Here is a 25,332-nt window from a genome sequence, read left to right on the forward strand (position 1 = left end):
CAAAGGGTTGAGGACCTAAAGTTTCCATTGATTCCAAGGAGATTTATGGATCCTCAGCACATCAGAAAAATAGGTCACTTCTAATTTGATGTGGCAATGTTGACTTAAGAACCTTGAAGCATTTGGCTTTGCATTTTTTGACCTAGATATACTTTTAAGGATGTCCTTATTTTGTGCCTGAAGTCCTGTTTGCTGTATCAAGTCCATAGTTTGTCCAGTATTTTTTCAAAAAGTATATATATACAAATATATGATTATACACTGTATATAATTTTTGTACCACAAATCAAAACATTGTGGTAGCTGTCCCTCAAAAATAAACTTTGTTTTGTATTTTACATGCATTTGTTCTTTATTTTCTTAAAAAATAAATTGCCACTGTATTCCCACTGCATGCTTATTTTAATCGTCATTATAGAAATCCATCCCATTGAATAGAAAAACTGAATGCTTATACTGATAAACCTTAATCACAGCAAACAGCAAGCGTGGCTTGTATTTACTATTTAATATTTTGACCAGGAAAAGAAATTTTATGTCATGTTTAAAAAAAAAACCCTTATGAGAAACCTGAAATAACTGAAATATGTACAACTGTATTAACATTTGTTTGAAAATCTCATAAGGGAGTCTGAAGGGGGAAATTTGCATTGCCACTTAATGGTGGTTTAATTAGAGCAGTGGTTCTCAATTTATTTACCATTATGGGCGGCATATGCAGCCCACAACATATTATGTGGGCTGCATCCAATACTGCCTGTACGGCCCTGAGGATGTCACATGGGCTGCAGCTGTGTGCTGATTGGGCTGCAAATGGCACCTGGGCCACAGATTGAGAACCACAGAATTAGAGGAAGTGAAGTGTGCTTTCTGGTAATGTTTATTACATTTTCTGATGAAAAATGTGGCTTCTATTCTTTACCTGATAGGCTGCCAATGTGATGTCGGAGGATCTGTCAATCTTGTGTGCAGTGAGCCATCAGGTGACTGCCAGTGCAGAAACCACATAGTGGGAACGACCTGTCAGAAGTAAGTCTTGCTGAGACCTGTAGGCTACGTCTACACATTTTGCTCGGGGTGTGATTCCCACCTTGCATAAACATATTTGTGCTAGCCCTACTCGAGCTAGCTTGCTAACAATAGTAGTGTAGCCATGGTTGCACAAGCAGTGGTGAGCAGCAGGGCAGGCTAGCTGCCCTGAGCACAAAACTTCTCAGATCCCTTGGGTACATGCTTGGGACATCTAGCCCCTCCCACCACTTGCCTCTGCCTGTGCTACCAAGGCTACACTACAATATATACCGAGCTAGCTGAAGTAGATTTAGTGTAAGTATGTCTGCACAAGCTGGGAATCACATCCCAGCTCCAAGTACAGACATAGCCACAGTTCATGCTTCAAAACAATCATTTAAAACTGCCCAGGATTCCTTGGCATTTTTTCACATGATCTGTTGATAAATTAGCTGGTAGGCTGTGGTATCAGCTACTCTGCAGATGTTTCCTGCCCACCACTTTTCTTCAACTTTATATTTATGGCTTTTGATACTCATTTAATTAACAATCATCTCCATCTTTCGCAATAGCATTACATATGTTGCTTTAGAAAATAAAATAAACCAAGTTTCCCTCTCAATTATGTCAGTAGAGTTGCACCAGTATAACGGAGAACAGAATATAGCTCATTAACAGAAGCCGTTTGAATCCTTCCTATTATCATACATTCCTGGTGTCACCAGGAATGTATGAATTAACCAGAGTTCAGAGGATTCCACTGTCATCAGCCTGTCCTCACCTCAGTGCTTCATTTTCTCAGAGGAAAGTCATACAGAGATTAGCTAGTGCCTTCAAATTGCATTGCTGGGTGGAGGTTTCCTGATATGCCGAGTATTAACATGTGCACCCCATCCACGTGGGAAGCTGATATCCAGGCGATACATTGCAGGTAAACTGATACCATAAAAATATCATGCACCTTTGGCCTAGGTATGATGAAAATTGATAACAGTAATGAATTTGGGTTGGTCTCATTACTTACAAGTGGTGAAGTAACACATGAATTTGTCAAATGACCCAAACACAGTTACTTCCAAAATGATATTTGAGGTGCAGTCAGCCATTGTAATTGTACTTTGTTGGTAACAGTATGACTGCTGACAGGAAGGTGTTACAATTTCTTTATATGGAGAAATTCAGACATTCAGAGAAAATAAATAACTCCTCCGTGTTTGTTTTTTTCTTTATGAAAGGCCTGAAAAGAACCACTTTTTCCCTGATTTACACCACATGAAGTTTGAGATCGAAGATGGTACCACTGCCAGTGGAAGAGGCATTCGGTTTGATTATGACCCCCAGGAATTTCCTGGCTTTAGTTGGAGAGGATATGCACAGATGTCTTCCATACAAGTACGTCATTGATTAAATGCTGCTGAATGAAAATGCAGCCCTTGGGGCTTATGTCTACTTAATATTACTACCTGAATGTAAAGTCATGGAGGAGGTCAGAATAAAGTATGCCCTTGCTACTACAGTGGTTGAGAGACAGCAGTATACTTCAGTAGGCTTGACATATTTGCATTATAGCAAATAGGCCTGTTGATTGTTGAATAAAGCAGCAGCATCCAAGCAAGAATGTGACTGTGCATGAATATTACAGTCTTGTGATTGTTTACAAGTTAGTTTATCATGAGCAGAGTCCAAGTGAGTAAATCAGAGGAAGAAAGTGCCCATCGTCTGCTGTGTCTAGGGCAGGAATGAGAAGATCTGCACTGAATTCAAAGCAAAGGAACTGACAGTTATAAAACAGTAAATTTAAGCAACAAAGGCTAGTTGGTCACCGTCCTGGAATGTGTGGTTCTGTTATTAAATTGGTGCAGTTTAGATTTACAGTTCTTAGAACAATTTATGTCCAGCTTTAGTAGGGTATCTGAGGACCAATGGAGCAACCATAAACTGAAGGGTAAGTACGTAACCATTGGGCAAGTAATTATTTTCCTTTTTCCTCTTTGTTCTTCTTTTTTTTTAATCGGGGGCTCTTTTTGTTAACTTTTTGAATTAACCCACATTCACAAAAGCTACTCGTCGAAGATCTGATTTCTTAACTTCCACTCTACATGGTCCCTCTTTTGTTTCATACCCACTTGACATTTTATGAAGGAGGTAGTAGAATTGCCAGGATGGGCTGGGATAGTGTCCGTAGCCTCTGTTTGCCAGAAGCTGGGAATGAGTGACAGGGGATGGATCACTTGATGATGACCTGTTCTGTTCATTCCCTCTGGGGCACCTGGCCTTGGTCACTGTCAGAAGACAGGACACTGGGCTAGATGGACCTTTGGTCTGACCCAGTATGGCTGTTCTTACGAATAATTTAGACCCTGATCCTGTAAATACATATGAGTAAAGCTATACATTTATGCAAGTATTTGTAGGATCTGAGCCTTAGATAGTTGTATCCTTGTAGGACAGCTGAATTACCTGCACGCTCCTTATATCAAAGGGCGTTCTGGATTTTGACATAGTTTACCCATGTCTTGCAGGGAAATGAAACAATTATCCCAAAATTTCTTTGGGGCTGACACATTGTTACATGATATACTAATGCTACAACTTTTGTGGAAGGAGACAATCTAAAAGGTGGCAATGTTGTCATTCAGATGAAATAATTAGTCAGTGCGTGTCCTTAGCAGGAGCTGCGAGTGCACTGTCATGCCACTAATGTGTTTTAATATACTTCAGTGTAACACCCAAATTTTAAAATGTTTGGCCTAAGCAATCTGGCCTATGCCAGACCTTGGTCTAGCGCCGCCTCCCCAATTTTACCTTAAACACAAGACTGTCCACCCTTCCCCACAGGTATCCTCCTTCTGTCTCTTCACACTTGCTTTCCTGTCTATACTCTCAAAACTTCCCATCATATCTCAAACACTATTCTGTCAGTAAAGCTTCAGGCTTCTTTTCCTTTTGCCTTTTCTCTATCAAATATATATTCTTTCAATATTTCCTCATCTGCTTCTCTCCCAGCCTCACTCCTCTGAACTATCACTCTCCTCCCTTCAAAAATAGTAAAAGCTTCTCCTATTTTTCCATATTTTCTGTTGAACTTTCCTTTCTGCTCTCCTATTTTCTTCTACCCTCTGTTATACTTAAAGTATTTGTACACGTGCCCTCTATAGCTCTCCCATTTCTAGATTCCCCTCTGCTCTCCTGCTTTCCTTTTTATTTTAATAAAGGGGAGGGCTGTATACAAATACTTTTGTTCTCTAATAATGACCGATAAGCACATGCTCTGAAAATGAGTAAGGCCTGTCCTGGTGGCATTAGCCATTAGTTACCTTTCAGAGATCAGAGAAGGTGAGGTCTTTTGAAGGGGCAGCCCTATGGGTGATCTTTTGTTCCAGAAGGTAGGGAGAGTGGAATGTGTGTGTGCCTGAAAGGGAGAACAGACCAAGAAGGTGGTGGTAGTATAAGGGGACAGTCACCTGGGCATATTGAAAGAGAGAGAGAGAGGGTTAGGAGGTGTGAACCATGAAGAGAGGAAGCATAAGGCAGAATGGAGGAACAAGGCAAGGGGAACCCTTGAGGTCATGCTAAGTCAGTTCTTGCTATTCCACCACCAGTTACTGAACCCCTCTGCCTGTCTGAATAAGTCAGGGGTTCTCAGACTTTTGTACTGGTGACCCCTTTCACACAGCAAGCCTCTGATTGTGACCCCCCCTTATGCATTAAAAACACTTTTTTATATATTTAACACTATTATAAATACTGAAGGCAAAGCAGGTGGGTGGAGGTGGAGGCTGACAGCTTGTGATGCCCCATGTAATAACCTCGTGACCCCCTGAGGGGTCCCGACCCCCAGTTTGAGAACCCATGGCATAAGTCTCCCACTCTGCTGCTGTGAAACTTTAAGTAGATAAGGTGCCATGTGATTTGTCTTCTGGGGGCAGCACTGCCAGTCAGTGACTGAAAAGAGACACTTGGTTCCAGAAATGTCAGTTCAGCTGAAGGGCAAAAATGTAACCAGAGCCACCATGAATGTAACAGGCTAGGAGGTTTGCTGGGGATCAGAAGAAAGTGCAATGACGTTCTGAGACTTCTGTATGCTTTTAGAATTTTGTGTGGGATCCAGGACTTGGACGGAGAATTCTGGGTTATTATCCAGGAATACAGGAAACCCTTTTTACAATACGTCTGCTTTAAGGCATTGTGTGAGCAATTGCAGGATTCCAACAAAGTACTGTCCACCATTCACAGAGTAGTATCAACATGCACCTTTAATTCTGCTTTTCCAAGACTAGCCGGGTAAGACACTTGTTCAATATCAGTGTTTTACCTCAGCAGAATGTTTCGTTCTATATTCTTTCGTATGCTACCATAACTTTTCTTTCCTGTTACAGAGTTTGTCCTTGCTAAATGGTTTCTATAACTTTTCTCTCTTTGGGTGGTAGTGTGTTAAATAATATACTTTCCTTTCTTCCTTTTTTTTCTCATTCTTTTTATTTTTCCCAGCCAGAGGTGGTTGTGCCTGTCACTGTGACTTCCTCTAAGCTCTTCCACCTAGTACTCCGCTATGTCAGCCTGGTTTCAAAGAGCTCTAAAGGGAGGATCTCAGTTGCTGAGGGGAAACATTTTGACACTAATTATACTTGTAAGTGAATTAATTTTCTTGCTAGGCTTGTCTATCTTCACCCATCATACACCAGAATCGCTGTTTTTGTACATATTTGTCTTTATATGTGTGTGTGTTTATGTTCTCTAGCAATTTACTGTTTTGCTTGCATGGCTTCTAATTGTTTATCCATTCAGCACTTTATGGCTGTTTGTGTTTATTAACTTCCATTTTACAGAATGAAGTGAGGATAATTCTGAATGTGGAGAAATCAAACCTCTACTTATTTCATGTTATCTTGAGATTTATTAACCCTGGAATTGAAATGGTATCTGGCCGCATAACTGCTTACCAATCTCGGTCTGAAACAGGTAGGTGTAATGACAGAAGAGAGCAGATGACTCAGTGTTAGATCAGAGAAGCATTTTCATACTTTCAGCCAATTTCAACTAATAATGTCATTTTAAATGTATTGTTTTTAACAACTTCAAGTGCTATGTGTTTATCTAGTGTACTTTGCTGTGACTAATGTTGCCTGCGTTTGCATAATACCTATTGACTTCATTATTAATAATTTTTTTAGATGTCTAGTTTACCAAATTTAATATTTTCAGTACTGACGTAGGTGGTTCAGACTGACAGTTAGGTGAAGCTTTCAGCGAGTTTAACAGGACTCAGTTACTTTTCGATGCTACAAATAATATTTTTATTCAAAAGCTGCTTGGCTCCTGTCTTTACCGTGTAACTAATATTTAACAATGGGTCCTGATCCACAAATGTTGGACTGGTTACAGATGTCAGCAGAATTTGGAGTGGTTGGTTTTGGTTCACACCATTAAGGAGATAAGGATTCCAGATTCTCTGTGTCTGGGGGTGGGGGTGTAGAGGCTAATTTTAGCGCCATAGTGTGAGCCCAAATCTGTAGACCCAGGCTCTGAGTCTCACTGCCGCATAGGTTGTTTTTGCCATGCTGCTGTACCCTTAGAGACTGTGTGGTGACACAGCAGCACAGGCTGTGCTGATTGGTCAGGGAGATGAGAGCCAAAAAGAAATACAGGGGGTCTTATCTGTAATCTGTAGCTTTGATAAAGAATGCTCTATATAGTCATTGCAGTTGACTCCCATTTCTTCTCTTCCCTGAGGGACACTGCAGCTACGGTATTTCTGTATATTCACTCTGTACAAATGAACAGAAGTCCTCTTATGTTACAATTAGTAACTAAAATTTTAGATCAGAACCTCTCAAGTCTGGAGAATTTGGCTGGAAATCACATGAGAACAGTCTGTCTCCTAAGATTTCCATTACCTGCTGCTTTGGATCAGCTGAAAATTCCACAATGTTGGCCTTTTGTTGTCTTTATTAAAGCAGTGTGAGACAGATGGAATGAAAATTAAGGGAAAAGGAAAGAAATGTTTCAGAACCTTCCCAGGGTGTGGCAAAAGTTCAGGGGGAAATAGAGGTGTTTCCTATTTTTCTAAATCACTTCACTTGAGCCTAGTGAGAATGAAGAGGACAATAATCACATAGATCTGTGGCTTAATATGTACATTTTGCAGTGTATTCCTAATGCGTGCTGAAAGAGCAGCATTGATCAGTTGTTGTCACTCTAATTTTAGTGAATGAAAGCATTGGTCTTAAGCCTTGAGAAAATGGAGTCATTTGACATAATCCAATAATATTATTATTAATTTATTTTTTGCTGTCAGGGGCTACTCAGAGCAAAGACATTGTCTTCCCACCCAGTAAGAAGCCGGCTTTTGCCACTGTCCCAGGAAACAGCTTTGCAGATCCATTCTCACTTATTCCAGGAACATGGATTGTCAATATTATGGCAGAGGGAGTCCTCCTGGTAAGAAAATGACTGAATATTTTTTTAAAGTTTTTGAGAGTAGAATTTATTTGGGAGAGTTTGAGAGAGAATGAAAGGGCCACCTCAAAGTTATGTACCAGGAAGAGCCCTGTAACGGACATGAAACTCAATACCAGAAAAGAGCACGGTGTCATTTTGGAATAAAAAATTGTGAAATTTTACAATTCTCATTTCACTTCTTTTTCTCTTATTTGAATCTCACCTGCCCTTGTTTTGTATGTATCAGACTTTTAAATATATCTAGACTGTGCCTCTCCAATGGATGCACTTTTTAGAAAATTCACAGGTGTTTATACAAACCTGTAATCATCACATTTTGGCCCTATCCAGATGTCTTATTCAAAATCTGGGTCAGTTATAATTTGAAACTCTTTCTATAGAGTTAGAGCCCAATCCTGAAAACGCCTGCAAGAGTCACTTCACTCATGAGAGCAATCCAAGCTTTCATGTGTTTGATGGATCAAGCCCTTAATTAGTGATGAAGATCCTATTAAAGGGTGCTCTCTCAGAGAAAATATAAGAAGAACTCCGCCTTTAATAAGTTGTTTTCTAAATACTGTGACCTCCTTCCACTGCCTACGAAACTGGCAAATTATGCATCATAAAGATTCAGAAAAGTTAGTGCAAAGTATAACAAAGGCAGAACATTTCAAATGATCACTTATGAAACACCCAAAATATGTATAATCACAATGAAATCATGTCAAAATCCATTTGTATTTTTTAACATTTTTTAGCAGGAATCAGAAATAACACCTTCAATCATCAAGCCCATGACTGTACTAAAATATATGGAATAGATGACATAATGACAACCGTACTATTAAACCTTGTTTCTTATCTATAATGGCAATATTTGTTAGGTTTTTGTTGTCTGTTCTGTCCATAATTTTGAAAGGGGACTTACTGATTATCCTAACAAATCATATTATTTATTTTTTATAAAAAAACTTCAATACATAAACATTTAAAATCAAATAAACATCAGTATATAGTTTGAAACTGATAGACCAGTAGAGCCAGAGTTTTAAAATGTGCCTTCTTTTTATGCCTGTTTGACTTTATTTAATTCACTGAATTTGTATGCACAATCAGTTTGGTGCACATAGGAGAACCCTTTTTGCATATGTTAGTCAATCACAAGTGTTTTTGTACATGTAAATTTGACATCTTGCATGCACGGGTGAGTAGTGTGCAGAAGTAACTGTGTACATAAAGTAGTGTTTATGTAACCCATGCTTACACCATGTGGTACTCTGACCTCCTCTAGTGGTTTGACTGCACAGAAGTTTAAGAGTCAGCTGCAGCCCTGAGATGAGAAACCTGGGTTTCTTACCTCAGTGGCTCTCATCCCTTTCCAGACTACTGTTCTGCTTTAGGAGTCTGATTTGTCTTGCGTACCCCCAAGTGACACCTCACTTAAAAACTACTTGCTTACAAAATCAGACATAAAAATACAGAAGTGTCACAGCCACACTGTTACTGAAAAATTGTTTACTTTCTCATTTTTACTATATAATTATAAATTAAATCAATTGGAATGTAAACATTATACTTACATTTCAGTGCATAGTATACAGAGCAGTATAAACAGGTCGTAGGAAATTTTAGTTTGTACTGACTTTGCTAGTTTGTTTTATGTAGACTGTTATAAAACTAGGCAAATATCTAGATGAATTGATGTACCCTTTGGAAGACCTTTGCATATGTTTTAGAGATGTACATTTTATAATTTTCTGTGTGCTCTTTGTATGAATCACTTTCTTTGTTTTTAGGATTACATGGTGCTGTTACCTAGTGATTACTATGAAGCACCAATCTTGCAATTACAAGTTACAGAACCTTGCACCTATTCAGGACGTGCTACGACAGATAAGTTAGTATATACACTGTATAATAAGCTGATTACTCCGGACTACTTTAATGATTTTTCTTTAATGTTGTAATTGGTAATTATGATATCACTGTGTTTTTGCTTTGTTTTAAAGCTGCTTGCTTTATCAGCATTTACCACTAGCCAGATTTTCCTGTGTCCTCGGTTCAGAGGCGACACATTTCTTGCTTGGTGGAGAGTACAGAAGAATAGCTGTCCGACAGCCAACCCCAGAGCATCCAGTGATGTCACACATCAGTGGAATAGAGGTCAGATTCCTGTATACATACTAACAGATACTAATTATAGTCATGTTTTTATTTCTATTTCCAATTGTAAATTAGCTAATTGTAAATTTGTTGGGATCGATTCCGCTGCAAATTCATAGCAAGACCATTAGCCTCCACGAAGTTACTTGGAGTATATAGAAGTGTAATTTAGGGCATGTTTACACTGGTCTGTAGTTTGAACTAAAGGGACATAGCTCAGTGGTTTGAGCAGTGGCCTGCTAAACCTAGGGTTGTGAATTCAATCCTTGAGAGGGCCACTTAGGGATCTAGGGCAAAAATCAGTACTTGGTCCTGGTAGTGAAGGCAGGGGGCTGGACTTGATGACCTTTCAAGGTCCCTTCCAGTTCTAGGAGATTGGTATATTTCCTATTATTATTTATTATAGGGACCTTTAAGTTTGCACCTGTAGCATCCATATGGGGAAATTACAGCACAGCACTTTTGTGCACACTATCTATTTATGCCCCATTAGTCTAAACTGCAGGCCAGTGTGGACCTACCTTTAGATCAGAATCTGGTTCATTGACTAATCTCACACACGGCTCCAATAATATACAACTGTGATGTAAGTGAATGCTTTAGTCCAGTGCTTCTCAAAGCCGGTCCACCGCTTATTCAGGGAAAGCCCCTGGTGGTCCAGGCCAGTTTGTTTACCTGCCATGTCCACAGGTTCGGCCGATTGTGGCTCCCACTGGCCGCGGTTTGCCATCCCAGGCCAGTGGGGGCTGCGGGAAGTGGCATGGGCTGAGAGATGTGCTGGCCACCCTTCCCGCAGCCCCCATTGGCCCGGAGCAGCGAACCATGGCCAGTGGGAGTCGCGATCAGCTGAACCTGTGGATGCGGCAGATAAACAAACCAGCCCGGTCCACCAGGGGCTTTCCCTGAACAAGCAGCGGCCCGACTTTGAGAAGCACTGCTTTATTCTACCAAAGGCAAAAGGTTTTGTAAAGAATCCTTCACTGAAATCCCTCAGTTAGAAGGTAGTACAAGTACTGTCAAACTGTCTGTTTTAGAAACAAATCGTATCATTTGGCAGTAACAATAACACACAAAGGTAATGTAAAATTTAACATTTTGTGATTTCTTAAATATATATATGTACATCTGTGTACATTTGTTTTATTAATGGCTGCATTTAAAAAAAAAAGCAAAGAAGCAGAACAATTATGCCAAAGTATATCCATGAAAACAGGGTCTCATGCTTTATCATATAAAGTTTTGTAGTAGTATCTTATTGAACAAATACAACACTAACCTGCATGATCTAATTCTGTACATGGGAACAACACATAAAGATAATGACTCCTTTTGTCTCCTGTTAATATCCTCTGGCACAGCTCATTCCTGAGAATCTGTATTGAAATAGGAACAGTCAAACACCAAAAGCCCTGATCCTTCTAACACTTATACATGTTCCTAGCTTTACCCATGTGAGTACTCCCATTGAAATCAAAATGCCTAATCACATAAACAGATGCATATACATACTTAAGTGTTCACAGGACCAGGGCCTAAGGGAATAATGAAGAAAATGCTAACATTCAGGAGAATTATACTGAATTCAGCAACAATAAAAGTGTGTAGCTGTATTGCACTTTTCATGCCAGTATCTCAATAAATAGACATTTAAATTTTTTTCAAGTAGTTTGTTTAGGACTCAAAGGAAAACTTCATGCTTCAGAAAGTGCTGGTGGTAATTTATTAGATAACAACCTTCTTCTCAGCCGAGCATTTTTCATGGAGAACTGGAGGCTTTTCTTTCAGTTGAGACATGAAAACAATATTGACTTGGCATTAAAAATTCCATGTGGAAAGGAATGATGATAGCCTCATGTCCTAGCAAAATTTGGGAAAGTACATTCCACCTATAAAAATTCTTTCTCCTGTTACGTCTATTGGATAGAGTAAGCTTCTTTTGTCCAAAACTGTCATATAATATTCTTGGCACTAATATAAGGGTAGGTGTTTCCAGAGATGGCTGCATTTTGATGGCAGGCATAGTAATCTCTGTATATACAGTTTTATTTCTGAAAAGCAGCTTAATGTTTGTGAAAAGTAATATATAAATGGAGTGATTTTTTTCCCCCAGTGATGCTAAGCTTATTTTCTTGTTGAATCTCCAATAGGTTGATTTACATCTGAGACTGAACATTCCCCAAGTCGGTCGCTATGTGGTAGTTCTTGAATATGCTAACGAAGATGATCAATTATACACTGCTGAAGTGACAGTGAACAGTCCTGGGCCTGTCCTGAAGGCCAGAGTGAACATATACAGCTGTAAATACAGGTGGGGATTATTGAATGGTTAAATTATCAGGTGGAATGGGATTTTATACTTTTTAATCAAAGATTTCTTTGTAATACATGTAAATCGTGGTGTATAGTTTGTTTTATTTTCTAAGGTTTTAAAGTTATTATCTGAACTGTACATTTGAATTGTACAGGAGGAGGGATAGCTCAGTGGTTTGAGCATTGGCCTGCTCATCCCAGGGTTGTGAGCTCCATCCTTGAGAGGGCCACTTAGGGATCTGGGGCAAAAATCTATACTTGGTCCTGCTAGTGAAGGCAGGGGGTTGGACTCAATGACCTTTCAGGGTCCCTTCCAGTTCTAGGAGATAAGTATGTGTCCTATTATTCTTACAGTTTATACAGTAACTCCTCACTTAACGTTGTAGTTATATTCCTGAAAAAAAATCAGAACATTGTTAAGCAAATCCAATTTCCCCATAAGAATTAATGTAAATGAAGAGGTTAGGTTCCATGGAAATTTCTTTCATCAGACGAAAGACTTTTGCTTCAGAAGGTGAGATGGTGGCTCAGTACAGTGGATGGTCTAGGTAACCAAGCCACCATCTCTCCTTCCAGAGCGGACCTGAAAGTCGAAGAGGTGGATGAGGAGAAGGTGTCATTTCCTCATACTGCTGCCTCTATCTCATCCACTTCTGGGCCTGCTTCGGAAGGTGGGAAGTCAGAGCAGTTAACTAAGTTGTCCAGGTCACCAAGCCACCACCTCTCCTTCTGGAGCAGGAAGCCGAGTCCCAGGAGTTCTGGCACTTCTTTTTTTGGGACTCAAGCACTAACATACACATATGCTGCATGTATGTCTGGGTTTGTATTTTCCACTACATTTTAGCCTTGCTTTAACAGACACCGTGGTATTTACATTTAGACTGATTATTAACATAAACACATCTATCTAACGTAATGTGTTGGATTTTCTTACCATAAAGGGTATTTTCATGTAGATGTCCAAAATTATGGTGAAAATTATTAAAAACCAAATAATAGCTTTTGTAAAACCCGGAGAATTATTCAGTAAAAAGCAGCATAAAATGAAAATGACAGGCCTTGCTTATCTAGCATGTTACAGAGCTCTAAAGCTGCTAAAAATGACTAAGGTTTGCTGCCCATTTCAAAGCCTGCATACAGTGATGATTCAGGTGGAGACTTGAACTAAAATCTGGGCTTGGGGCTATGGATAGAATATGCCAAAGAGGAAGCAGTGCTTTACATATGACTCCTCTTGCTCCTCCCCTTTATTTGGTGTATCTGTTGAGATGCTGCATTTTTATCAGTGACTGAGAGTATTCATTGTCCATTATCCAGGAGAAAAGATAAACATGTTGGCACTAGCATGTGCAATACAAAATATGGTACTGGCAGGAGGCTAATTTTTAATTTTACTTTTGCTGCAGCTTCCTTTGTCGCAGTGTTGTGGTTGATAATATGAATCGCATTGCAATCTATGATCTTTTAGCTGATGCAAAGTTACATTTTAAGGCATCACTGATAAATTTTCTTCTGGTAAGTTTTTTCTTGTAATATTTTCCCCAAGAGATAAAGAGAGACTCTTTTATCCTTTTTTTATATGCTGTGTGGTGATTTTTTTAAGTTCTTGAGAATGGTGATTAGGATACCGTTTCAGGATTGCTAGGATTCATATAAGCTCAATTTCAAAGTGTTAAAAAAATCTTTCTTGGCAAAGGCATCACCAACATACTTCTGCTTTATTTCATTCACCCAAATTTCTCCTGTATCTCCAATTAAAGGAAGTGTCTTCTAGTAGCTCTCATACTTTATCAGTGGGCTTATATTTTTCTTCTTACCTTTTAATTTTTTTACTTTTGAAATTCTTCACGGGAATTTCCTAGCTCTCCCTCAGATTTTCAGGTTGTGCAGGCTTTCGTTTTTGAAACACAAGTGACGTTTAAACATTTTTTATTAGAAGACTTTTGCTGCCATCTTTTGGTCACATGAAGAATTTTTCTTTCCTGGGTTGACTTTTCTTTCAAGTTGTTTCCTGTGTTTCTTATTTTGGAGACTTAGGGCCAGATTCTGTTCTATGTGAAAATCCAGTGTAAATTCAGAGAAGCTCCATGGATATGTCCAAGGAATGAGCATAGAATCTAGCCTGATTGTTATGTACAATATAGGATGGCAGTTGCTTTATATTCCTCTTGTTGCAAGGCATTGTTCAGTGTTACCAAATACTGTCTGAAATCGCTGTTAGCTCTCAATAGTGTTGACAAGATTCAGATCCAAAAGATGTGGAATAAAACCAATACCTGTTGTGCTGACTTAGAGCAAGGGCTTTTTATCTATTTTATTTTTAATTCTATGTATAATGAGAGTTCTCCTTCTCTGAAAAAAAAAACCCCTATAATACTTGCCCTATATTTCTGAATAATCTATTTAGCTGCAGAAAATGTGGTTTCCCAGTGCTCAAAGTGAAGACAAACATGTATTAGTGCTTATGGGTGATGGTGAGGGGAGCACTCCTGACTGCCAGTACCATGCAGTTAATGCCGCAGCAGCTTAGGAGTTAAAGATTCAGGCAGGTCGAGTATACCAAGGATTGAGATTGGAGAAGCAACACACAATTTTGGAGCACAGAGGGCTGGTCCAAATAGCAGGCAAACAGGCTTCTCACAGTCAGTTCAATAAATAAAAAAACAAGGGGTCTTGTAGCCTGTTTCTTTTTGTTCCACAGTGAGTCAAATGAGCTGTCCCAGTCCAGACAGTGAGTAACTGTCAACAATTCCCTTTATTAGCCCCTCCTAAAGGTGTTATTCACTGCAGGTGAGCCTAGCCCCATTCCACCACTGGCTGGGTTCCCATGATTCCTTACTCTGAGGACAGGCATCTTCAACTGACTCTGCATATGGAAAGAATTTTTTAACTCTCTACCCTCCAGAGTCTGTATTTCCCATTCACAGGTGCTAAAACACAGGCTGTGCTATCCTGATATTTCTACACTAGATTGCTGCTGGCTTCTTTACTGCTCCTTTGGCATTTTTTTGCTTCCTTTTAAAGTAGTTCATGTACAAATACATTTTTTTTCACTTTCGTTTTTATCAGTTTTCTTATGGGAGAAATTAAGTCAGGTTGCCCTACCATATACCCGGAGACTAACTCTGAACATAGTGGATGAAATCCTGGACCCACTGATAATGAGTTTTGTTATTGACTTCATTTTAGCAGCTGCTTCTCCCATTTCACTGGGGCCAGGATTTCACCCAGTGTCCAAAAAGTCATTGGACAGCAAATGGTGGAGTTATGGCCTTTCCTTCCAAACTTGTGCGGTGTGCTGTCTGGACGTAGCTGAAGATCTGCCCATCTTAGATACCACAATAGTGGGCACTATGTAAATACCAAAGTACTTTGCTATTTTAAAAAAATGCATTTATCATCACAATACCCCTGTGAGGTAGGGAAGTTCTGTGACAGGGCAGAGGCTTGAACCTGGGTCTCCTAGGTGTTATAATTAGTGCCCTAATTACTGGATCATCTTTCCCCTTTGGGTATTGGCCCTTTATTTGCAGCTAACTAAAAAGATCACAGTGTTAACTGGGCATTGTACATTGTAATTGTGTGTGTTTTGCAGCACAAAATTTGCATTGTATCAGCTGAAGAATTTTCTCTCGAATATGTGGATCCTAAAGTACACTGCATAGCCACTTATGGGAGCTTTCTTAATCAAAGGTAATTTGCATGCTTCCTTCTTTTTTTATGAAGGAGCCCTTGAAAGGGCAGACATAGGCATTGAGTGGTATTTTAATGCCTATATGACTGAAACTTTGCTCTGTGACTCAGAGATGATTGTAGGCCAAGATATTACAGGGTAGTATTTGATAAAAAGTTTAAGTGTTAATCTAGACAGTCTTTGTCTAGGATTTAGTTAATACCCTCAGTAGCAGATTCCTAGCCAGTCTGAACTATTGTAAGCTAAACTTTTCGGAGAAATGTGACTATGTAAAGTGCAGTATCCTGGATATTCAGGATGCAGAAATACATTGTTTCTAGCCTGGCAAGTCATGGAATGGTCTTATATGACCATTATTCTGATATGAGTTTTATTGTGAACTTTTATTCACCACTTCATTTCTGCTAGGATTTTAGCAGCTACCTCCTGTGAACTTAGATATTAATGATGTATGCCATTTCAAGACTTAAAATGATTCTTTACACTGAGGTATTTTTCTACTCTTTTGACAAATGTAAAGGGGGCTTAAAGTGAGTGTAACTGTAATTTACAACTCTTCATAAGGTAGAAAGAATTGTTGACTAAATCTAATAATTCTTAAGATAGTAGCTGCTAAAATAATATTTGAATTGAAGTGGAAGGGAGAAAAATCAGGATAGTAATCAGATTGAAGAGCTTTTAAGGTCCAATACGTCATCTTTCTTGGCTTCCACATGGTGCACAGCGTTTCATGTTCAGCCTCTGCTTATCCTGGAGGGATCAGTCTTTTATAGCTGAGACTAGTTCCTGAGGACTGAATATAGGAAAAACTGGACCTCACAGCAATGTAGTTTTGAATCTGAATAAACAGAGGATTTCAGGTTGGTTGAAAAAATAAAATTAAACGACTATGAAGATACGATGAATATATATCTTTATTTTTGGTTTTGTGGAAATGCATTGTTTTTATGTTTTCATATTTACTTTAGTTCCAGCATAAATAATTTATGTTACAGTTTTGTTCTGTTGTTAAATATATTATTAGCTGGCTTCATATTTAATTTTGTAAATGGGTTTAAGGTTCATGAAATCGAAAGTTTAATGGCATTGGCTCAGTTTAGTTATTTTATGAGCAGATGCCTTAAGAGGTTTCCCACACAGCTTGGCAAATGCACCTCAGTTCTGGACTGGAAACAAACCTGCTGTTCCAGTTCTATGCCTTTCTTGAGCAGAGATTGATGATTGCCTCATGCTTATCAGAAGTGTATATATATCCATGAGTGACTAGAATGAAATTACCTAATTCATTTTCACTTGAAGCCTTAAAAAAGATTTCTTTCTATCCAGATGGTCAGAAGTAAATGCACCTAGAAATGGATAGTTAAACATTTTGGGTGGTCTATAGAGTCCCTTTTGGGGAGCTACCACATATACTCGTTCATTAGCCCGTTCGTTTATAAGCTGACCCCCCAAAATGGATAGGTAAAAATACCAAAAACGGTATGACCCTTTCATAAGCTGACCGTATATTTCAGGGGTTGGAAAACTTTGGCTCCTGGCCTGTCAGGGTAAGCCGCTGGTGGGTTGGGACGTTTTGTTTATCTGAGGCATCTGCAGGCATAGAGCCCCTCAGCTCCCTGTGGCCGCAGTTCACCATTCCCAACCAATGGGAACTGCGGGAAGTGGCGTGCCTCCAGGTAAACAAAACTACAATGTATTAGATCAGGGATAGGCAGCCTTTGGCACGTGGCCCGCCAGGGTAAGCACCAATTTGTTTACCTGCCGTGACCGCAGGTTCGGCCGATTGCGGCTCCCACTGTCCGCGGTTCGCCACTCCAGGCCAATGGGAGCAGCAGGAAGCGGCATGGGCTGAGGGAACCTGCAGACATGGCAGGTAAACAAACCGACCTGGCCCACCATGGTGTTTACACTAGTGGGCCGCGTGCCAAAGGTTGCCAATCCCTGTGTTAGATATTCAAGTAAATGATTCCATAGTTTAAAATCATCAAATTTTGGTGTAGACCTGTTTATAAGCCAACCCCCGCTCTTTGATGCATCGCTTTTTAACCAAAAATATTCAGCTTATGAACAAGTATATACGGTATGCTGTCCATATACCTACTTAGGCTCTAATCTTGCAAATACTGGCACATGTGTGTAACTTTTAAGTGTGCGAGTAATCCCATTGACTTCAGTGGAATTACTCACATGTTTAAAGTTGAGCATGTATGCAAGTATTTTTAGGATCAGGATATTTGCTAATAGTTTAGATACTTTAATTTGTAACTAATCTGACCCACTAAAATTGTTATGTGTTCTGACACCATTGGTTGTATTTTTGTATCTTGTTTAACAAACATTTAACAGGTAAGCTGTTTATGATACAGAAGGTTTGAGTAAATTTAGTTACACATCCATTCCCTGATTTAAATCTATACATCTTCATTTTGCTTAATTGATATCAACTATGTAGAATGCGAAACAGTGACATTAGTTTTAATGTGTTTTTAAGTGTATTCATTCTAATGCATTGACTTTTACCACTCTGACTAATTTTTATTTCGTATTTGTTCTGCACCACTAGGCCTACAACTTTATTATTATTTTACATAAGGGATTCTTCCTACTGCTCAAATAATTACTATAATCCTATTTTTAGTGCATCATGCATTCCCTCAGTATATGAAACTCCACCAGTGGCCTTGCTTTTGGATGCGCTCAGGGATAGGAAAATTTCAGAAGCGCAGAGAAATGTACCATACAATCCACTGAGTGTCCCTTTACCTTCTGCTAACCGGGTTAATGGAGTAACCTTGACCTCATTACAGGTAGTTCACATTTGACTGTATTATTTCTGAGGCACAAAATATGTTGTCAGTAATGTTAAATAGACTGAGAACAACATGAGAATTAAAGCTAAATGATGTTTTAAGGCCAGGGTGGGTGCATGGATATTTCGTGCCCTAGGCGAAACTTCCACCTTGTGCCCCCACCCCAAGCCCTATGGCAGCTCTCCGCCCCCCACTCCGCCCTAAGGCACCCCCCGGGGCAGCTTCCCACCCCCCCTGCCCCGAGGCGCCCCCCCCACGGCAGCTCCCCCCCTCCGCCCTGAGGCGCCTCCCCGCAGCAACTCCCCCCTCCACCTTGAGGCACCCCCCCATGGCAACTCTCCATCCCAGCTCACCTCTGCTCTGCTTCCTCCCCGAGCACGCCATCACTGCTCCACTTCTCCTGCCACCCAGGCTTGCGCCACCAATCAGCTGTTTGGTGCCGCAAGCCTGGGAGGGAGAGAAGAAGAGCAGGGTGGTGTACTCAGGGGAGGAGGCAGAGTAGAGCTGAGTTGGGGCGGGGATCAGTTCCCCTGCATGCCATGCCCCCCCTTACTTACTGCAGGTGGCCCTCCCCACGCCCCCTGCCCCAGATCCCTCCGCCTAAATGCCAACGACGACCAGGGCGGCCAAAGAGTCGGCTGCCGCAGTCGCAGCTGAAGGATCTGAAATGCCATCCCCCAAATGCTAGCGCCCTAGGCGACCACCTAGGTCACCTAATGGGTTTCACTGGCCCTGTTTAGGGCCAAGCTGTGGCAGGGTGAGAAAGTCTGATAGATAATATTCACAAACAGAAACAAAGGAATCAGAACCAACTAATGAAAAAACATTTTGCTGGGCTCTGCACAGTAATTAAGATATTTTATAATGTAAATAGACCTATGATGACTTGCGGCTATGCCGCTCAAGTGAATAGTTTTATAGTAACTATGAGTGAGGGTGGGCGATTGTGCATGTTGTGCTGGGGGATTTGTGCTGGTTTGTGTGTGTAACAAAAGAGGGATGTGTGTTGCAGTGAGGGGGTATGTGTGTTTGGGGTTATTGTGTGTGTGGGGGTTGGTAGTGTTGTGTGGATGGTTGCGTTGATTAGCATGGGGGTCGTGTTGTGCTAGATTTTGATTGTTTTATGTTGATTTGTGTGGGGGTTGTGCTTGAGGATTTTGAGTTGTATGGGTGGCAAATCAACCTGTGAAGAACTGTGGCAGTTGAGCCAAGTAATTCACCAGTCTCCCTCTTATCCCTGATTTATTACAACCAATGAAATTGTTGCATGCAAATTAGCTGTAGAGTAAGGGTGGTGATTGGTTGAGTTACCTCTGACATCACAATTGTCTAGGTCCGTTGTCATAGACAGATACATACTTTACTGTTTTATTATGTAGATATAAGTATGCAAATATAGGGACAGATCCTGCAAGATCCTTTTCCCTCTTGAGAGATGCTGAGCTCCCTCAACTCCCATTGCAGGTAGGAGCAGGCCCATAGTAAAAATGAATTAATAAAACAAATACTTAAGCTTAATTGTCCTTGTTTCTGCAGAACCAGCTTACTTTGAGTGGGAAAGTGCCAAGTTTAGGCAGATATGTATTTGTTGTACATTTCCATCAGCCAGAGCACCCAACATTTCCTGTGCAGGTGCTTGTGAATGGGGGACGCCTATGGTCAGGTAAGCCGTGCTTTATATTAATTCAGCTCTTTTTTCTTTCTCAGCATTTTAGCAAACTAGATTTTAAAATTTCATTTAGGTTCCTTCAGTGCTTCTTTCTGCCCTCACACTTTTGGCTGTCGAGACCAGGTGATTGCAGAAAACCAAATTGAACTGGATATCCCTGGCCCTGAGGTTTCTGTTACTGTGAAGATTCCTAATGAAAAAACACTGGTTGTGGTAAGTTTGTTACACCTCAAGATTTGAAAGTATTCTTTTTACCTCTTGAATAGTAGAGCTTTTCAGGTTCACTATTTACTTGGAAATGGATGACTGTGAATGCAATAGTTTTTCTTAATTTATTTTGTATTTTTTAAAGAGCTAATTGTAACTTAGGGGGCAGTTTTGTCTTGTCTTGTCTTATCTTTTGGTCCAAATATTGATCAACTACAAAGCTAATAAAAAGTGGGGTGAAATCTTTCACAACATTTTACACCTTTTTTTAATCAAAAATGTTGATGATAAATTTAGTCAAATTTCAGTTTTCAGCAAGCTCTGAATCTGACTCTTTGATGTTAATCTTCCTCTTCTCTTGAAACAATCATTCAGACCCTGATAAAGGGAGGAGCTTAAGCATGTGACTGACTTTTTAAGCATGTGAGTGGTCCCACTGAAATCAGTGGGGTACAGCATGGCACAGCAGCCTCTGCCCACACGCTGCCAGTCGCAGGATCAGGGCCAGAGCAAGTCAGTATAATCCTCACTCCCCTGACTCTGGTGTTAAATCCACTTGTTGCAGCCTGTCTTAGATTGTTAGTTGCTTGGAGTTGGGACTGTGTTGTACTGAGAGAGAAATCCTGCCTCCATTAAGTCAGTAGCAAAACTACTGTTGACTTTAATGGGCCCAGGATTTCACCCTGTGTTTGTACAGCATCAAGCACAAAGAAACCCCATTCTGAACTGGGGCTTCGGGATACTCCTGCGATACTGTAATAACAGCAGCTTGTCTGTGGCGCATGACTTTAATCATCAAGTTCTGCTCCTAACTTTTAATATGACTGGTAGTTTATTTTTCTCCACAATACAGTAGACGTCTATTAGACTGGGGTCTGACCCAGAAAAATGCTCATGAGGAAATACTGAGCTTCCACAAATATTGTACCTAGCCATCTTCGCTCTCCTGCCCCTAATACTAAAGGTTCAGACATATACTCCTACAGTCCATAGAAAGCGGGGAACACGGGCTTCAGAAATGTAGAAATTTGTGTAAGAAATCTGAAGAACTGTCTTGTTTCAAGATAGCTGAATTTTGAACACGGTCTTCATATGAATTTTGGAGGAGAAACCCATCATCATTCCAAGTAATTGAAAATAGCTTAACATGCAGCTTACGTTCCAATGATTTTTCCATCCTACCAACTTCTGCACAGGAGTTTGGATCTTGTAGAAAAATCCAAGGATGATGCTGGAAATGCATTTAACTATAGATAAACACCTTGGTTCATTTATTCTGTTTTTCTATTAAATATTCAGTTTAGTTTTCTTGTTGTTTTAAGGAACATGTTTTAGTTGTTCCAGCGGATAGCTACAGTCATAGCCTACTTCAGAAAAGGACTGTGGACAAGTCGATTGACTTTATCAACCAGTGTGGAGGAAACAGCTTTTATATTGAGTAAGGATTGCTTTCTAAGACACTGAACATTTTACAGAAAGTTGTAAATTATTAATATTTTACTGTATATTAAAACACTTATACCATACCTATCACAGTTCTGCATGGGCATGTTTTACATGGCTTATACTGGGCCATTGAAATTACAAAGGGTATTAAAATATAGGTCTACATTTTTCCATGACTGCGCTCTGTTAATCAAATTTAAAGGTGGAGTACCATTGCATATTGTACCAAAAAAAAAAAAAGGAAAAGCTGTGCTATTTATCTTTGGTATTGCTAAAGTGCCTATCTTCTTGGTATCGCTGAACAGAAGATACTTTCTTTGAAAAAATTATTTACAAAAATGGATGACAAATCAGTTCAGTACTAGTGAATTGGTTTAAATATTTCCATGCGTGTACATTGATATTGCTACTATGCATATGAACTAGAGTAGAAATAAGTCTCCTAATTCGTTAAGCTAGTGCAGAATGTAGTCATTATAACTTCCTAATACTAGTTCTTACGTGATTTATATTTTTCTTCCACTAGCCCAGTAACATCGTCAGCATTCTGTAAGGATTCTGTAAGGTCTCTAGTGGCATTTTACAATGATGGAGCATTGCCCTGTAATTGCCATAAAGCAGGTGCTACTAGCTCAGCTTGCAACCCTCTGGGAGGACAATGTAGTTGCAAACCTAACATCATTGGCCGTCGGTGTAGCCGATGCCAAACTGGGTTCTACGGATTTCCATTCTGCAAGTGTAAGTACATTCTGCTCTAAGTGGAAGTATTTTGTGACTTTATTCAATATGTGCTGCAGCTTCATTTTCTGCATATGGGGCTCAATCCTACAAGGTGCTGATTAATGTAACTTTGATCCAGCACAGCACTTAATCGTGCACTTCACCTTAACACGATTAGGCCCATTCACTTTAAACCCACATGGTTAAAGTGAAGCATGCGCTGAAGTGCTTTGCTGGATCAGGACCAGCATGCTTATTGCCTTGCTGGACAGAACCCAAATGCCACTCCTCTAGAGTTGAATGTTTTACTCTATACTCCCTAGTAAATAATATTTTCTAATTTATTACCAGCTGTTGTGTCCTAACTCATGGCTACAAACCCTTTCATAAATAAGCAGGGTGTAGCATTAATCTGGTGGCACTGACAGATTTATTGGTTACATGAAGTAATCTTGACTATCTGCTTTTCCTGGATATTATAGTCTACATTGAATACACTGATAAAGTGGTGACATTCTCACCAAAACAGTGGTTTGCCCAATGTGTAGCAAAATGTCCTGGGAAGTACTAAATAATAATATTTGTGTTGAATTTGAGGAACAATTTTGTGGAAAAGGCCCAAGGTTCCAGGCTACTCCTTGAAACCTTAGTTGTTGCTACCTGGCTAGTTTCCAGGAGTTTGCTTCTCTTCTCAGGTATGCTGCTGTATCTGCTGAAGTCGGTTAAATGATACCAGTGTAAAGCTGGTGAAAGAGAGAAGAGAATGAAGCCCCCTATGACTTGACTTGAATGGAATGAGAGTCATTTCTTTAAATCAAATATGATTAATCTATAAAACATTTCCCCCCAACCCAGTATGCAACTGCGGCCGACGTCTTTGTGATGACATAACTGGTCAATGTATTTGCCCCCCTCAAACGGTGAAGCCCAAGTGTGAAGCATGTGAAAGACAATTTTTCAACTACCACCCCCTTGTTGGCTGTGAAGCCTGCAACTGCTCAAGCAGAGGAATAGTTAATTTGGCAAACCCAGAATGTGATAAAAACAATGGGCAGTGCAAGTAAGTTTGCATTATTGGGTTAAACTTGTTATTAATGTTAAAAATGTACATTGGAAAATTCTTGAGGGGTTTGATTCACTTGTCTTTTTACATACTTGCTAGGGTGGGCGGATTTATTCTTTTTTTGATGTAAAGTGATGTATGCGGTGCTATCCAGGGATTAGAAAAGGATACAGACTTGGTTTGCTCTGGTAACTGGTTAGTGGGAATTAAGACTCCTGAGCTTTATTTCTGTTTTTGCCACTGACTTGCCATATGACTTTGAGTATATCATTGAACCCCCTCGGTGTCTTCTAATGGCTTGCCCAATATCACACAGCAAATTAGTGTCAGATCTAGGAATAGAAACCAGAACTCTGACTCCCAGACATATACTCTAACTACTAGATACACTTCTCAGGATTCACAGGGTCTGGTTTATGTCCCAGCCTGTAACCAGTCCACTGGGAGTGATCCCATTAGTGTGCTGGGCCCCAAGGGTGCACACATTTCCACAGGGATAGGCCCATGGCCTCCAGGACTGGGGCTTTGGGCATCAGCAATCCCTGTCTCTCTCCGTGGCTCCCTGCAGAGAATCCAGCCAAGCCAAACTCCCTTTGAGGCTTGTACTGTACCCCTTTATAGTGCAGTACTCCCACTGAATATTTGCAGTGACACCAGGCAGCCTTTACTTAACCAGGTAACAGTGTATTGGTCACCTGGTGTACAGAATCTGAAAGCCCTTGGGTTAGCACAGAGAGGCAAAGGTTAAGCCAGAGCTCATCCTGGCCAAGGCAGTGCAATGAAAGCTGTTATCGAATCCATCTTAGGCTCTATCTCCCTCTGACCCCTTTGTGTGTCCCAGATGAAAGCTGCCAGCCTCTTTCAAACGTCAACACTTTATCCCCTGCCTTTCACATCTCAGTCCTTTGTCTCCAGGCTGGGCCATGCTGAGTTCACATCCCCACGTGCCTGGGCTTCCCACTGTTGGGTGTTGATCGTTGTCTCTCTATACCCTCTGTTAATCTGAGTTGCATTCTACCAGTTCCTAAATAACCCCGATCACTGCGGCCCAGACAGCTAGGTGACACCCACACCTCATGTCCTGCATTCCCCCCAGGAGAAGACGTAACCCTCTTTCCCCCACTCGGTAGCAATGCAAAGGACAGGGAAACTGAGGCAAACATAGGCTTCATAAAAATATTACAGAAAATTCCCACTTTGTAACAATACTCCCTCCATAATTCTTAAAATATTAATTACCTACCCCATAAGGTGTTATGAGGCTTAAGTAATGTTTGAAAAGAGCTTTGAGATCCTCTGATGAAACTTACACTCTGTGTCACTGCCTGATATTATTCAATGGGACGGAGATGTGGGTGCTAAGCACCTTTGAAATGAAGCCATATGTGTTTGACTGCCAGCACAGTGTGATGAGAATATACTCCTTAGATGTATCCTCTGATTTACATTATATGAAAAACTATTGTGTACAACTGCAACTGCAGCGAATTCTCTTAACTTCTGATGCCTCTTCAATCTCATCACAGTCACCATTCTTTTAGCTGCCTGTAAATATAAGAGAGCCCTTCGTGGCAAGCACAAATCCTTGGAGAGGCTGTAGGGTATTGTTCTCACTCTGACTTAATTTTTGATGCAACAAAAGTATTCAAGGCTGGTTGAATTTAACTTACGTATTCATGTGTCATTCCCAAAAATGGAGCATCAGCTGTTAATCCCATGAATGAAGTTTACCAACAAAGCCCTCATTTTCCCAGAGTACAAACAAAAGGAAGTACTTCCTCATGCAACACACAGTCAA

General features: G+C 40.2%; 1 protein-coding gene across 1 annotated transcript in view; it reads left to right on the top strand.

Annotated features, from left to right (window-relative positions):
- Window positions 1-25,332, top strand: part of LAMA3 (laminin subunit alpha 3) — a 198,997-nt gene that overhangs the window by 87,688 nt on the left and 85,977 nt on the right. The window contains exons 21-35 of the mRNA XM_050939774.1: window positions 930-1,029; window positions 2,247-2,403; window positions 5,503-5,641; window positions 7,310-7,452; window positions 9,249-9,349; window positions 9,462-9,615; window positions 11,763-11,923; window positions 13,332-13,440; window positions 15,521-15,618; window positions 18,258-18,426; window positions 19,966-20,092; window positions 20,172-20,311; window positions 21,628-21,743; window positions 22,278-22,489; window positions 23,327-23,531. Of these exons, the coding sequence (XP_050795731.1) occupies window positions 930-1,029; window positions 2,247-2,403; window positions 5,503-5,641; window positions 7,310-7,452; window positions 9,249-9,349; window positions 9,462-9,615; window positions 11,763-11,923; window positions 13,332-13,440; window positions 15,521-15,618; window positions 18,258-18,426; window positions 19,966-20,092; window positions 20,172-20,311; window positions 21,628-21,743; window positions 22,278-22,489; window positions 23,327-23,531 (2,131 nt within the window). The remainder of the gene's footprint in view (window positions 1-929; window positions 1,030-2,246; window positions 2,404-5,502; window positions 5,642-7,309; window positions 7,453-9,248; window positions 9,350-9,461; window positions 9,616-11,762; window positions 11,924-13,331; window positions 13,441-15,520; window positions 15,619-18,257; window positions 18,427-19,965; window positions 20,093-20,171; window positions 20,312-21,627; window positions 21,744-22,277; window positions 22,490-23,326; window positions 23,532-25,332) is intronic.

This window comes from Gopherus flavomarginatus, chromosome 2 (genome assembly GCF_025201925.1).
Source record: "Gopherus flavomarginatus isolate rGopFla2 chromosome 2, rGopFla2.mat.asm, whole genome shotgun sequence".
Lineage (NCBI taxonomy): Eukaryota > Metazoa > Chordata > Testudines > Testudinidae > Gopherus > Gopherus flavomarginatus.